General features: G+C 40.5%; 1 protein-coding gene across 1 annotated transcript in view; it reads right to left on the reverse strand.

Moving 5' to 3' along the window:
* Frmpd2 (FERM and PDZ domain containing 2) overlaps positions 1-16690 on the reverse strand; it is an 85743-nt gene that overhangs the window by 27905 nt on the left and 41148 nt on the right. The window contains 2 exon segments of the mRNA XM_074079369.1: positions 7664-7874; positions 13546-13697. Of these exon segments, the coding sequence (XP_073935470.1) occupies positions 7664-7874; positions 13546-13697 (363 nt within the window).

The raw sequence follows: 16690 nt of genomic DNA on the forward strand, positions 1-16690 counted from the left end.
GTGCCACCAGTAGGGAACTAAGCTTTCAGTGCATGAGACTCTTGGGTGGGCATTTCATATACAAACCATAACAGAGATCCTTAAGTCATTGTGCTTTTGAAAGGGGATATTGAGACCACATCCCCTTCCTCTTCCCACCCACAATGCAATGAATGGGCTTCCTCCACCCCATGCTCAGCAGCTGTGTGCTGCCTCACCACAGGCCTAAAAGAAATGGGGCCAATAGACCATAGACTGAACTGAAACCTACAAACTGGGAGCCAAAGTTAACTTTTCCTCCTTTTAAGTTGATTATCTTGGATATTTTGTTACAGTAACAGGAAGCTAACAGTGATTTTAAGTCAGTCATGGCTGCTTCTGCCTTTTTTTTTCCTACCTTTTCAACAATAAAATGCTATAAGGTGCCATTAGTTTGAGTGACAGATTAAAGATGGTCACAAATCCTTTGTCACCCCCACATTAAGAGGTGGCATCTATTTCTGCTTCCTTTGAATCTGTGCAGATGTGGGTCTAATTTAACCAAGGGTATCACAGAAGTGATGCTATGCTAGCTCCAGTGAGACTTCAAGAAAACTGGCTTCAGCTTACTGTTGATTAGTACACTAACACTCCCTGTTTATACCTTTGAAACTCTCTTGTCTGATACCTTGTTCTGCTTTCTCCCTCTTGTCTGTATATTTGTTTTCCCCTTTTCTTTAACTTCTTGCTTTCCATCTCAGCTCACTCTTCCATTCTCAATATTACCATTGTTATTATTACAAGCTAGAAAATACTTAATTACACACAGTACAGGGACAGTAACAACACCAAGGACAATGACAGGAAGACAGAAAAAACAAGGAAACCAGTTTCCCCACAGCAAAAAATTAGTACAGGAACCAGAGGGGAATGAAGAGAACAGAAACTCAGAGCCAGACTCCAACAAAATGAAGATAAACTATGCCAAAGGACCCAATGAAGCCTACAAGAATAATTTAAAAGAAGACATACTACAAGTACTCAATGAGAATTTTATAGAGATGATACTGGATAGGGTCAACCAAAATGTACAGGAGACACTCAAGAAATTCCAAGACAATAAAAATAGAGAATTTGAAAAAGCAAAAGAAGAAATAAAGGAAACCATAGAAGCACTGTATAAACACCAAAGTGAAAGAGAGAACACAATGAATAAATGGATAAATGAACTCAGGACAAAAATAGACAACAATAAAGAAGAAAACAGCCAGGATATGGAAAACCTCAGAAAAAAGAACGAAACAGAACTGCAAAACAAAACGGAAGGCCAATCCAGCAGAATAGAACAAACAGAAGACAGAATCTCAGAACTTGAAGATGAAATGGTAATTAAAGGAAAAACTGAAGAACTATTAATTAAACAACTCAAGACCTGTGAAAAGAAAATGCAAGAACTCACTGACTCCATCAAAAGACCAAACTTGAGAATCATGGGCATCGAAGAAGGAGAAGAGGTGCAAGCGAAGGGAATGCGTAATATATTCAACAAAATAATAACGGAAAATTTCCCAAATCTAGAGAAAGATATTCCCATACAAATGCAAGAGGCCTCCAGGACACCAAACAGACCAGATCAAAATAGAACTACTCCACGACATATCATCATTAAAACAACAAGTTCAGAAACTAAGGAAAGAATATTGAAGGCTGCAAGAGAGAAAAAACAAGTAACATACAAAGGTAAACCCATCAAAATCACAGCAGACTTCTCAACAGAAACATTAAAAGCAAGAAGAGCATGGGGTGAGATCTTCCGGGCACTGAATGAAAATAACTTCAACCCCAGGATACTCTACCCAGCAAAGCTATCATTCAAAATAGATGGAGCAATAAAAGTCTTCCATGATAAGCAGAAACTAAAACAATATGTGACCACAAAGCCACCACTACAAAGGATTCTTCAAGGGATTCTGCACACAGAAAGTGACACCCAACTTAACCATGAGAAGGCAGGCAGCACCAAACCACAGGATAAGAAAAAGCAAGACAGTAGAGAGTAACATCAAGTTAGGTACACACAATCAAACCTTCAAACAACTAAGATAACTAAATGGCAGGAATCACCACATACATATCAGTACTAACGCTTAATGTTAATGGACTTAATTCACCCATCAAAAGACACCGTTTGACAAAATGGATTAAAAAAGAAGATCCAACAATTTGTTGCTTACAGGAGACTCATCTCACCGACAGAAATAAGCATATGCTTAGGATGAAAGGCTGGAAGAAGATTTACCAAGCCAATGGCCCCCGAAAACAAGCAGGAGTAGCAATACTTATCTCTGACAAAGTAGACTTCAAACCTACATTGATCAAACGAGACAAAGAAGGACATTCCATACTAATAAAAGGGGAAATAGACCAAAAGGAAATAATAATCATCAATCTGTACGCACCCAATGTCAACGCACCCAATTTCATCAAACATACCCTGAAAGACCTAAAAGCATATATAAACGCCAACACAGTGGTTGTGGGAGACTTTAACACTCCATTATCATCAATAGATAGGTCATCCAAACAAAAACTCAATAAAGAAATCCAAGATCTAAAATATGCAATAGATCAAGTGGACCTAGTAGATGTCTACAGAACATTTCATCCAACCTCTACACAATATACATTCTTCTCAGCAGCCCATGGAACCTTCTCCAAAATAGATCATATCCTAGGGCACAAAGCAAGTTTCAGCAAATATAAGAAAATAGAAATAATACCATGCATACTATCTGACCACAATGCAGTAAAAGTAGAACCCAACAACAAAAGTAAAGACAAAAAACATGCAAACAGCTGGAAACTAAATAACTCATTACTTAATGAAGAATGGATCATCGATGCAATAAAAGAGGAAATTAAAATGTTCCTGGAAGTCAATGAAAATGAAAACACAACCTACCAGAACCTATGGGACACAGCTAAGGCAGTCTTGAGAGGAAAGTTTATAGCCATGAGTGCATATATTAAAAAGATTGAAAGATCCCAAATCAATGACCTAATGATACATCTCAAACTCCTAGAAAAACAAGAACAAGCAAATCCCAAAACAAATAGAAGGAGAGAAATAATAAAAATAAGAGCTGAAATCAACGAAATAGAAACCAAAAAAACCATACAAAGAATTAATGAAACAAAAAGTTGGTTCTTTGAAAAAATAAACAAGATCGATAGACCCCTGGCAAACCTGACTAAAATGAGGAGAGAAAAAACCCAAATTAGTAGAATCAGGAATGCAAAAGGGGAGATAACAACAAACACCATGGAAGTCCAGGAAATCATCAGAGACTACTTTGAGAACCTATATTCAAATAAATTTGAAAATCTAAAAGAAATGGACAGATTTCTAGATACATATGATCATCCAAAACTGAACCAAGAGGAAATTAATCACCTGAATAGACCTATAACACAAAATGAAATTGAAGCAGCAATCAAGAGTCTCCCCAAAAAGAAAAGTCCAGGACCTGATGGATTCTCTGCTGAATTCTATCAGACCTTTAAAGAAGAACTGATACCAACCCTCCTTAAACTGTTCCATGAAATAGAAAGGGAAGGAAAACTGCCAAACACATTTTATGAAGCCAGTATTACACTTATCCCAAAACCAGGCAAAGACACCTCCAAAAAGGAGAACTATAGGCCAATCTCCTTAATGAACATTGATGCAAAAATCCTCAACAAAATAATGGCAAATCGAATTCAGCAACACATCAAACAGATTATTCACCACGACCAGGTAGGCTTCATCCCAGGGATGCAGGGGTGGTTCAACATACGAAAATCAATAAACGTAATAAACCACATTAACAGAAGCAAAGACAAAAACCACTTGATCATCTCAATAGATGCAGAAAAAGCCTTTGATAAGATCCAACATCATTTCATGATAAAAGCTCTAAGAAAACTAGGAATAGAAGGAAAGTTCCTCAACATTATAAAAGCTATATATGACAAACCTACAGCCAGCATTATACTTAACGGAGAAAAATTAAAACCATTCCCTCTAAATTCAGGAACCAGACAAGGATGCCCACTATCTCCACTCCTATTCAACATAGTACTGGAATTCCTAGCCAGAGCAATTAGGCAAGAAGAAGGAATAAAAGGAATACAAATAGGTAAAGAAACTGTCAAAATATCCCTATTTGCAGACGACATGATCCTATACCTTAAAGACCCAAAAAACTCTACTCAGAAGCTTCTAGACATCATCAATAGCTATAGCAAAGTAGCAGGATATAAAATCAACATAGAAAAATCATTAGCATTTCTATACACTAACAATGAGCAAATGGAAAAAGAATGTATGAAAACAATTCCATTTACAATAGCCTCAAAAAAAAAATCAAATACCTAGGTGTAAACCTAACAAAAGATGTGAAAGACCTCTACAAGGAAAACTATACACTTCTGAAGAAAGAGATTGAGGAAGACTATAGAAAGTGGAGAGATCTCCCATGCTCATGGATTGGTAGAATCAACATAGTAAAAATGTCTATACTCCCAAAAGTAATCTACATGTTTAATGCAATTCCCATCAAAATTCCAATGACATTCATCAAAGAGATTGAAAAATCTACTGTTAAATTTATATGGAAAAACAAGAGGCCACGAATAGCCAAGGCAATACTCAGTCAAAAGAACAATGCAGGAGGTATTACAATACCTGACTTCAAACTACATTACAAAGCAATAACAATAAAAACAGCATGGTACTGGCACAAAAACAGACAGGAAGACCAGTGGAACAGAATAGAGGATCCAGATATGAAGCCACACAACTATGAGCAACTTATCTTTGACAAAGGAGCTAAAAATATACGATGGAGAAATAGCAGTCTCTTCAACAAAAACTGCTGGGAAAACTGGTTAGCAGTCTGCAAAAAACTGAAACTAGATCCATGTATATCACCCTATACCAAGATTAACTCAAAATGGATCAAGGATCTTAATATCAGACCCCAAACTCTTAAGTTGATACAAGAAAGAGTAGGAAATACTCTGGAGTTAGTAGGTATAGGGAAGAACTTTCTCAATGAAACCCCAGCAGCACAGCAACTAAGAGATAGCATAGATAAATGGGACCTCATAAAACTAAAAAGCTTCTGTTCATCAAAAGAAATGGTCTCTAAACTGAAGAGAACACCCACAGAGTGGGAGAAAATATTTGCCAATTATACATCAGACAAAGGACTGATAACCAGAATATACAGGGAACTTAAAAAACTAAATTCTCCCAAAACTAATGAACCAATAAAGAAATGGGCACGTGAACTAAACAGAACTTTCTCAAAAGAAGAAATTCAAATGGCCAGAAAACACATGAAAAAATGCTCACCATCTCTAGCAATAAAGGAAATGCAAATTAAAACCACACTAAGATTCCACCTCACCCCTGTTAGAACAGCCATCATCAGCAACACCACCAACAACAGGTGTTGGCGAGGATGCGGGGAAAAAGGAACCCTCTTACACTGTTGGTGGGAATGTAGACTAGTACAACCACTCTGGAAAAAAATTTGGAGGCTACTTAAAAAGCTGGACATCGATCTACCATTTGATCCAGCAATACCACTCTTGGGGATATACCCAAAAGACTGTTACTCCAGAGGCACCTGCACATCCATGTTTATTGCGGCACTATTCACAATAGCCAAGTTATGGAAACAGCCAAGATGCCCCAGCACTGACGAATGGATTAAGAAAATGTGGTATCTATACACAATGGAATTTTATGCAGCCATGAAGAAGAACGAAATGTTATCATTCGCCGGTAAATGGATGGAATTGGAGAACATCATTCTGAGTGAGGTTAGCCTGGCCCAAAAGACCAAAAATCGTATGTTCTCCCTCATATGTGGACATTAGATCTAGGGCAAACACAACAAGGGGATTGGACTATGAGCACATGATAAAAGCGAGAGCACACAAGGGAGGGGTGAGGATAGGTAAGACACCTAAAAAACTAGCTAGCATTTGTTGCCCTTAATGCAGAGAAACTAAAGCAGATACCTTAAAGCAACTGAGGCCAATAGGAAAAGGGGACCAGGTACTAGAGAAAAGGTTAGATCAAAAAGAATTAACCTAGAAGGTAACACCCATGCACAGGAAATCAATGTGAGTCAATGCCCTGTATAGCTATCTTTATCTCAACCAGCAAAACCCCTTGTTCCTTCCTATTATTGCTTATACTCTCTCTACAACAAAATTAGAGATAAGGGCAAAATAGTTTCTGCTGGGTATTGAGGGGGGGAGAGGGAGGGGGCGGAGTGGGTGGTAAGGGAGGGGGTGGGGGCAGGGGGGAGAAATGAACCAAGCCTTGTATGCACATATGAATAATAAAAGAAAAATGAAAAAAAATAAAATAAATAAAATAAATAAAAAAAAAATAAAAAAATAAAAAAAATAATAATAAAAAAAAGAAAACTGGCAACCTCTCCCAGGCTCTTAGAGTCCTAAGCTGCCATGTAGAAGCTTGCTGGAGAAAGCTTGAGACTCTACTGGGAGGGAGAAGGGACCCTGCCACTTATACCCAGGGACCAGGCATGAAAAGAAAGGTGTGTTGGACTCTAAACCTGTCCAGCACCTTCTGAGGACTGTCATGACCCTGGTGAATGCCATGTTAAGTGGAACAATCCCTCAGCTAAGTGCTGCCTGGCTTTCTAACCCAGAACTGTGAAATGCAATAACAAGACAATTGTTATTTTGTATCACTGCACTTTGGGATCATTTGTTAGACAGCTCCAGATGCTAGGAACAGTTTTGCTTCCCTGTTATTGATTGAGTTTGCAGTACATGGTAATACACATTTGCACCAACAGAATTTGGGCACTCATTTTCTATGAATGACTTTAAGGTATGTGCACATAGACTTGAATTTCAGTTCAAATGAATCATCCGCACAGTCTTGCTGCAGCAGATGTATAACTCATTCCCAAAACGGCTCTACATCAACCCTCCCGGATCAGTCGTCTGCTGCCTGGGAATCTGTTCTATTTATACAATTTGCAACATCAGTGTAATCCAAGTTCTAGGTTATTTTTAAATGTAAGGATCATTGTTTTATAATGAAAAGCTGCATTTATAAGCTCATTGTTTTCACATACAAATTCAAATGACCAGCAATCCATCGGGTAGTGTGGTGTCTAGGTCAGGAGTCTAGTCTCCATGGAAACTACTTGTGTTTGAGTCCTAGCCCCTCAGTTTCCTGTCCTGTAAAATGGAGAGAATGATGAAGACCTGTACAGGGTTGTGCAGGTTAAGTCAGTTCATGAGACAAGTGTCTAGACCATTACCTGGCTTATGAAAAGGCTAAAAAGGCTTATTATAATTTATCTTACCCCCAGTACCTACAAAAATAATTTGTGTATTTTTTCTTCTTCATTTTTCCATCATCACATAGCTCTTTTTCCACCAAAGAGTAAAAGCAGCAGGACAGGGGAGTGAGATTTTGCCCTGTAGTATTTAGCCTAGGCCTAGCCCAAGGTCAGCCTTGTAAGTTTCTGGACCTTGTTGGCAGTGACCCAGTGAAGGTATTCTTCCCTTCGGCATTGCACATCTTTTAAACAATTGCTTCAAGTATGGGTGGTTCCAGGACAGCAAGTGCCTGGTGGTCTGGGTTCAGAAGAAAGATGAAACCCACCTGCCTCTGATCTCCTCTGTCCTGGTCTCCTTGGTGGCTTCCATGTTGAAGTTCTGCAGTGACAGGCTCAGCAGGCCTCCCTCTGGCTCCTGCAACCTGGTTGCAAACAACGCATTCTCTGAGCACGACAGCCTCTGAATCCAAGTGACAGGCTTCACCTGGGCCTGGTGTACAGGACTCAAAGTTGCCAATTGCACAAACTTCTCCCTGTCTGAATTGTGGGGGTGGGAGAGAGAGAAACACATTCACTGCTCTTGTGGCAGCACTGTGCTCCCACTCCCAGCCCCAGCTCTCCTCTCTAAGCTTCTCTGCCCCAGTAGGCCTGCCATCTTGCCTCATGCCAACTTGGGGAGTTCTGTGATGAGCCCTGGGAATCAAGGTCCTCCTAATTAACACTTGCTAATGAAAGACACTTCAGAAACCCAAGAAGAGGCAAGGTACTCCCTCCCCCTGTAGCTGACAGCTGGGAGCTAGAACCCTGTTTTCACCCATGCAAACCAAAACATTCCTGGGGTCACCAGGCTCCAGCAGGTCCCAGATAAAATCAGCTGCAACACCCAAGTCTGCATCTGCCTTACAGATCTGTCCTTGAAAATGGTCTTATAACAAAGAGGTCATCAAACCACCCAGGCTCCCACAACAGTCTCTGCCCTGTGAAATATAATCTTTATCTCTACACAGCTTAGTTTGTGCTGATAATAATACCTTACCTAAGAGCCTCTTTCCTGAAATATAAATGTGTATCAGACACTCGGTCTCCCAGCTTTGACACTTGCAGGTTTAATAAATGACACTGGTGAGGTCCTGCACTGGAGACCAAGGATGTGAAGGACACCCACTTCATTATTTATATACTACCCACTGGGATTTGAACAACAGATCCCTTAAGTTACTGTGTTATTGTGTGTGAATGTGTTTCTCTCTCTTCCACCCCCACAATTCAGACAGGGAGAAGTTTGTGCAAATGGCAAATTTGAGTCCTGCACACCAGGCCCAGGTCAAGTCTGTCACTTGGTTTCAGAGGCTGTTGTGCTCAGAGAACGAGCCTTTGTATTTTGAGAGAGGATAATGGTGATTTATCTTCAAACCATCTGCTCCCTGCTAAAACCAGGAAGGGAAGAACAGCACATTTGGTGCTCATGGATGTCTCTGTGAATGTGCATGTGTTGTTTGAATGTGTGTGTGCATGCAGTATCTATGCATGTGTGCATATGGTTTGTAAATGTTTGTGATATCTATGTATGTATGATGTGTGGGAGTGTGGTGTGTGTATGTGTGTGGTGTGGTGTGGTGTGGTGGTATCTGTGTCTGTAGTGTGTGTGATGTGTGTATATGGATGTGTGTGTCTGTAGTGTGTTATAGGGGTGTCTGTGTATGTAGTATGTGTGTCTGTGGTGTTTGTGTATGATGTATTGTGGGTATATCTGTGCCTTGGTATATATGTGTGGTGTCTCCCTGGGGTGTCTGTCTGGTACCTGTGTGATGTGTGTGTGTGTGTGTTGTGTTGTGGGTGTGTTTGTGTCTGTGGTATGTGTGTGTCTAGGGTGTGTGTGTGTGATGTGCTGTGGAGGTGTCTGTGTTTGTGGTGTATATGTGTAGTGTCTCACTGGGGTGTCTGTGGAGTGTGTGTGTTTGGTGTGGTGTGAGTGTGTCTGTGGTGTGTGGGGATGGTGTGTTGTGGGTGTTTCTGTGTCTGTGGTGTGCTATGGGAAGCTGGGGAGTGTTGAGGCTGAGGAGGACGCTCGGTGTGCAGGACGGGTGCCACGTGGTGAATTCATGAAAAGAGATAAAAGGTGCAAAGCCCTTAGCATCAGATGCAGCCTGAGGCAGAGCACCTGTAGGGCTGGTGACAAGTGTGGATGTCATTATCAGATCTCAACTTCATGGCGCTCCACTAGTGGACCAACAGTGGAGGGAGGATTTGCTGTAGAGCCAAGAGTTGATCTTCTAAGAATGGAAGGAAGGGTTGCCAAGAATATCTAAAAGCCACCAGCACACCAAGGAGAACAGACATTGTCTATTCTCTGACCTGGGGTGACTCACAGCGTTAAGAATGGCACTGGGTAAGTAGCTGACAAATATCTGAATCCATTGAAGTGCCAAGGGCTGAAATCCAAGCTAGTTACAGTGATTCAAGCACATGGGAGACCCCCAGAGCCAGGACATAAGGGAAAGGCTACCAGCTGAGATGCTGGGCAGCTCAGGGCACACCTGCGTCCTGCAGTCACAGGCTTAAGAAGCTCCAAGGGCATCCACAGAGGCCTGTGGGGCCTGCTCAGCAATGCTAGCAGAGACTGACGGGTTAAGTCCTGAAATTGTGCACTTGTAAAAGCTCAGTGATTATGCTTTCTCCCCAGGGAATCAAAAATAACTATGCAGTAATATGCTTGTTGAGACAATTCACAGAAGAACAACTAAGAAACATCAACATCTTAACCATCAAAGAAACACAAAATAAAGCAAGAGTGTGAGATTGTTTTTACAAAAATAAATATGATGATGTCTATTCCAGTAAAGATGAATGAAACAAGCAGGATGTCGTGCAGCACAAGCATAGCACATCACAGTGAGGGCCGTCAGCATGCCCCAGCATGTGTGTCCAAACACCAAACTTCTGAGATCTAGCTTAAGGAAATGACACAAGGTCTAGAAAAATATTTGCTCTAATGATGGTTATCATAGTATTATTTTTAGTACTGAAAAACAAAAAGCAAAATAAATATCAAAAGATGGGAATGATTGTCTGTATTTCCATATAAATTTCCATCCATCTCACATCCTTCCATTCAGAAAACATGTACCCATCACTTCCCATTTGTCCCATATCTGGTCTATCTGGTCCATAATGGAGTTGTGAAGACTGGGATATTGTATCTGCTGTCAAAGAATTCCTCATCTACCACAGACTGGAGATAGACATATACACAAATAAAAGTGGCAGAATATTATAGGTGAGGAGAGAGATCTGCAAAAAAAGAGGGTGTGGTCCCCTCCACCTGGGAAGGAGTCACCTGGGGGCAGTCAATCAGGAAAGCCAGCAATGAAGAAGTTATCTTTAATTGTGTTCATGGAGAAGTGTGTTTATCTGTGGTCTACACCTTGAAGGTATTAGGATCAACATCATAGGTGAAGGTCACTAAGCACAAAGACTCTGGTGCCTGAGAATTCCTAGTGTGTTATCAGCCAGCAAGGTGTAATGCAGGAGAGCAGAGGCAAGGGATGGGACATGAAAGAAATCAAGGTTGGGGCCAGAGTGGGAATCTAACACGTCATCCTGATAACATGGATTTTGTCTCTGCAGACAGCAGAAAGCCAATGACAAGTTTCAGTGTAGAAGAACATGAGTGGATTGGTCCTTTTGAAAGGTTTTTCCAAAGGCTGAGAGAAGAACAGTTACCAGGGATGCGAGTACCTGCCGGAAGTTCACCTGAGAGTGTGTAGTGGTTGTGGAATGGGAAGAGAGGAGGCAGGTCCTGACTCCCATTTTCCTGCAGGGTGGGCAGCAGTCCTATCTGAACAAGACAATGATCATGGGGGAGAGAGTGTGGGGGAGGAAGAGACCAATTGTGGGTGCCACGAGGACAGGTTAGAGGTGGCCAGCTCTCTGCCTTGTCAATCATTGAAAATGGGTCTGCACAGTTTCTCACATGAAAATTCTTGAAAGGCAAGTGAGTTAGATTCCAGAAATCTAAGACGGGGGAATATGTAGTTTGAGAAAACAGTATTTTATGACCAAAATAGGCCTGGAAGGACTACTTTCACAAACAAGCTTATGGAGTCTTTATAAATATTTTATGGTCATTGGAGTCAGGCAATAAAAGTAATATTGGTGATGTTTCACACATACAGTATCTCAGCAATAGCAGGCAAGACAAATGTAATTAATTTGCATTTATCATCTCCAGCTCCCTGGAAATATTTCAGAACCAACAGCCATGGTTTCAGTGAAATGTTTATGCATTTCTTTTGCTGCTTTGTATTCCCTGTGTATGGTTCTGTGTCTGAAAACTCAGTGGTTTTGTTTCCCACTTGATCACAACTTGTGGACCAACCCCCACATAAATTAGCTGTCATGGAACCAAACCCCCATGGGCAGAAGCTGCTTTCACTATTCACATCATACACTGAATACCAGACATCAAGCTAGAAACATTCTACACACTGTCCCACTGGAGGAGCACAACCCGAACCTCTGAGATAGTGAGCTTAAATGAGGACGCTAAGGCTCAGAGAGGGGAAATGAACTGCTCAAAGTCACCCAGATGGTAAGTGGTCCTCCCCTGAGTTTATGGGTCTCCACAAGCCTCTTTCCTAGCTGGTGCTCCTCCAACTCTTAGGTGCATTCAAATTAGCTGAGTTCTTTTTCAAATGTGGAATCCCATTTGGGGGTGGGGGTGAGGGAGGTTTCTGAGATTCTACATCCTTAGTGAGCTCCAGGATGATATGCATCCTACAGAGCCCAGAGAATGTCCTCTGAATGTGTAGAGTGCAAGTTGTTGTATTTTATTGTTCCCTGTTGTAATAAGAGGAGAAATAGGGCTTAGAGATCTTCAGCAACTGTGATAAAGCTATCACTCAAAACCAAGTCTCTCTGGGTCCAAAGGCCATAGTCTGGCAAGTTATGAAGGCCAAGGGCAGGGGGTGAAAGAGGCAGGCTCTGGGCCCCAAGAGCCACAGAGTTCAAGTCTCAGCCCCACCACCCTGCAGCTGGCACATCACTTCATCTCTCCCGGCCCCAGTTTGCTCCTCCCAATAACGCTGGTTCCTGCCTCACAGTGTTGCCAGATAATTGTAGTTTGACAAAACAGTATATTTTGAGCATAAATGAGATAATTCACATAAGCATTTATCCTGGATCATTCCAGGGAAAAATAGTAGTAACAATAGTAAATAACAGCATTGCATTTCCAATGTGCTCAATAAACATTAACTAGTCTTATGAGATATGTGCCCACATTTTAACCATTAATCTCTTTTTAAATTATATCAGTGATACATGGTCATTGCTGAAAGTTTAATAACTGCTAAAAAATAAAAAAGAGAAAACAATCATGTCCACATGTGTAACAAGTCATAATAACTTATCATTTTTTGTTATTGTTCATTTCTGCATTCTTTCTTTCCTGTTTCATAACACGTTAATAGTAACCACACAAGTATCCAATGCAATTGGCACATATGACATTTAAATTTAAATTTAAAACTAAAAATTAAACAAAATGAAAGATTTAATCCCTTGGAGGTCCTTGCCACCTTTCAAGTGCTTCATAGGTACCTGTTGCTGGTGACTCCCATGCTGAGGGGTACAGATGTTTGGATAATCAAAGAAAGTTCCATCAACCGTGGATATGGTGTCAGGTCTTGCTTTTCCTCACTTAGCACCACACCATCTACTTTTTCACATGTCCTCGTTCTCTAAAAGCTGCATTTTACTGCCTATATTTTATAGATGGGCTGTGATTTGTTTAGGCAGTTTTCTATTTGGGGATACCTAGCTTGCTCCCAAATGGTCACTGCTATACACGACACTTCAATGAGCACCTGTGACCATCAAATTCTGTGTACTTCTATATTTATTACCTTCAGATAAATATCTATCTACCAGTAAAATAATGGGGCAATAGGACATGGGCTTTTTAAAAAATACATATATTCCCAACTACACTCTGGGAAAATAATGTCAATTTGCCTTTCTAGTGTTATTTATTTCAGTGCTTGCCAGTCTGAGAAAAAAGTTATACTTCATTTTTATTGTGTTTCTGGTGTTCTGGGCATATTTAAGACTTTTTAGAGACTTCTGGGTCAAATGCATCTGCCCACACAAATTGTTTTATGAAATAACATACTGTCTAGGTATACATAGAGAATATAAATCTACTTACCAGTTAAAAGGTGGCAAGCCTGCCCAGAGCCCATCTGTGCATTAAACCCATGCTGGGCAGAGCAGAGGCGCAGTAAATATTTACAGGTCTTGGCTGAATCAGTGACAACCGTGTGCTTTTTCCCAGTGATGCTGCTGGTGATGGTGAACTTTCTTCATTGAAGGAAGCAAATACAGACTTAAATATACTGACCAATCTTACCCATCCTTTGAAGTAGCTGTGTACAGGGAGTAATAAAATCTCCGTCCCTCAGTTCAGTAACAGCGTACCAGGCATCTAAGGATAGGGCAGTTACTATCTGACAATGACTGGATAGTTTTTCTTAGACTAGAGAAAATCCCTCTTATTTTTCCTTCATTTATAAATGAATGTTTGTTAATCAGACATTGCTTTTTATCAAGAAGTGTGCTGGGTGCAAAGAGTATGAAATGAGTCAGGTACATGCTTGGCCCTCAGCAAGGAGTGGACACAATCCTCAATGGTTTTTATTATATAAACTCCAAGAAGTCAAAGATAAAAATCTCAGCTAGTAGGTACAGAATAGACAACAGATACTTCTACATGTTCTAATACTTCTTGCTATCATGAAGCAGAAAAACAGCAGGAAAAAGGCAGGCTTCTGGACTCCCTACAGTAACAGGCAGGTGTTTCTTGCCTTCTTGCAATAAGTGATAATTGAGCAGAAAAATAGGGAGCTACAGATGGGTCAAGACGAGCAACCACCAAGATGGCCACAAATCTGATGGAGAACTGATCCTGAATCTCATGATACCTCATAATAATAAATAAGTGTAGCAATCAATGTATTATAACACAAGGATAGGCACATTTTGAATCATGTGCAAAGTGGTGTGTGTTGGATGAAAGCCTTTCCCTTTCTCTTTCTCAGAAAAAGCATGAATACTCAACAACCCTTCCCCATAAAATGAAATGCATATCTTCATTCATGGCTACTCTGGGGACAGCCTGCAATGCTTCTTTTCGACGTATTAATTCTTTCTGTCTTCAGAGCTGGAGAATGAGGGAGGTTCTATCAGATCTTTATCCTACCAAAGAAGATGCACACAGCAAGAGTGTTCTCATAGTGCAGCAGGAAATGAGGCCTCACCACCAAGAAATGCTTCTCTACATTATAGCTTCAAGGTCCACATGCAAAATGACAAAGTTTATATAGCTCACTGTCTAAAATGATATTACTGCAGTACTACAGGGGGCAATTTACATGGACCTTCGTGGACAGAGTCATGACTTTTTGAAATATATAATTGTAATGAGAACAAAGTCATAAGGGTGACACTGAACATGAACTTATATATAAATTCCAAATTAAATCTCTATTCTAGATATTCTGTATATTTCAACAAGAACCTTGAGCTTGCTTCTATAAAGATAACTTTATAAAAATAGGGTTCATGCTTGAGAGAACTCCCTCCAAAACTCCTGATCCTCCCGAAGGCTGTTCTGTTTTAACTCCTGATGTTCACCATTTCTAAGAAACTCCATTCACATGTCAGCTATTACCAAAAGGCAGATAACTATTCATTGCTTTTCCTCTGAGAAATTCTTTTTCAGCATTAGCCTAATTTTAGGTAGTTGAATTATTTACAAATACTCTGGGGGTAGGGTATGGCTCAAGCATTAAGAGTGCCTACCCAGCAAGCATGAGGCCCTGAGTTCAAACCTCAGCACTGCCAAAAAATGATAATAAAATACTCAATAATTTTATCAACAAACATAGCCCTGAGCTTCCTTGCCTCACTATAAACAGATTCTGAATCCAATTGAACCGTGCAGTATCTAGCATTTCTTCAAATAATGTAGTTGCTCAAGAATTCATACATATTGCTATACTGGTCTTAATAATTCTCCCTTAGTTTTTAATTGATCATTTTGTCCACAGTTTTCCAAAGTTGAATATTTGCTGAGAATTCATGCACCTTATCAGTACACATTGATACGCTTCCTTACACTCCTGATGATCTTATATTAAGCTCAAGTATTAAAAACTTTAGAAAACCAAATAACATCTTAAAATCTAATAACTGTTCTTGAACAAATCTAAAAAGGGGTAATCACACACACACACACACACCCCAGAGTTTCTCTCAGTTCGTAATGTGTCAACAGTACTCTCCCATGGGATGCCAGAGCTTTAAAGGATGGAACACAGAGATCAGTATAGCCGTTTAGCTTGGTGCAAAGCTAAAAACAGTCTTGACAATAGTGGTTTGGATTTTCTTTCTACTTATCACCACTTTGATGACATCATTTAATGGGAAATTCATATCTGCAGCAAACTTTCTCCTGAGCCAGCAGCTCTGTAAAGAAGATGCTGTGTAACTTTCAGCACAAACATGAAAACCTTTCTTTAGGCCCATGTGGGTGCACATTCTAGGAGCTTCTGTACCATCGTGCCTGTTTCAAAGCATCAGTTTACCACTTTCCCCAGCAGTTTTATTGTCATGGCTGTTTGTTCCCCTGTTTTCTTGTTTGTTTTGATATATCTTCTCAAGCAATGATAATCTTCCAGATTGAGGAAAATTTGCAGTGACGTTCATGGTGCTAAGGCTCCAGTGCCCTCCCTTGGGCAGACCCTTTCCTGGGGGTGGCCTTGACAGTGCATTCATGGTCTTGTGAAATGTGGAAGGGACTGGGGCAGAGCTCAAGTGGTAGAGCACCAAGCCCTGGGTTCTATCCCTAGTATCTACAAAACAAAAACAAAAACGTGTTCCCACCACAGTCAGTCCAGACCACTGATTCTACTTTGTCCCCTGACTTCCCCTCCTGTACAGTTTGGATCTTAAATGTCCACCAATGCAGACCAATGCAGTATTTGTTCCCATGATGGTGCTATTGGGAGGTAGTAACCTTTTGGAGGTAGGGCCTAGTGGAAGGAAGTTAGGTCAACAGGACTTGTGGTCAAAGGAGATAAAAAGTAAGGACCCACCTTTTCCCCTCTCCTTTGATCCCTGGCCATAATGTAAGTGGTTTTGCTTTGCCCTACCCTCCTACATGTGCTGCCTGATCACAGACCCAAAGCAACACAGCTAATAATTACAGACTGGAACCTGTGAGCCAAAATCTTTCCTATGTATAAGTTAATTATGTTAGGTATTTTGTTTTAGTGACAAAAAGCTAACATACC

This window comes from Castor canadensis, chromosome 7 (assembly GCF_047511655.1).
Source record: "Castor canadensis chromosome 7, mCasCan1.hap1v2, whole genome shotgun sequence".
Lineage (NCBI taxonomy): Eukaryota > Metazoa > Chordata > Mammalia > Rodentia > Castoridae > Castor > Castor canadensis.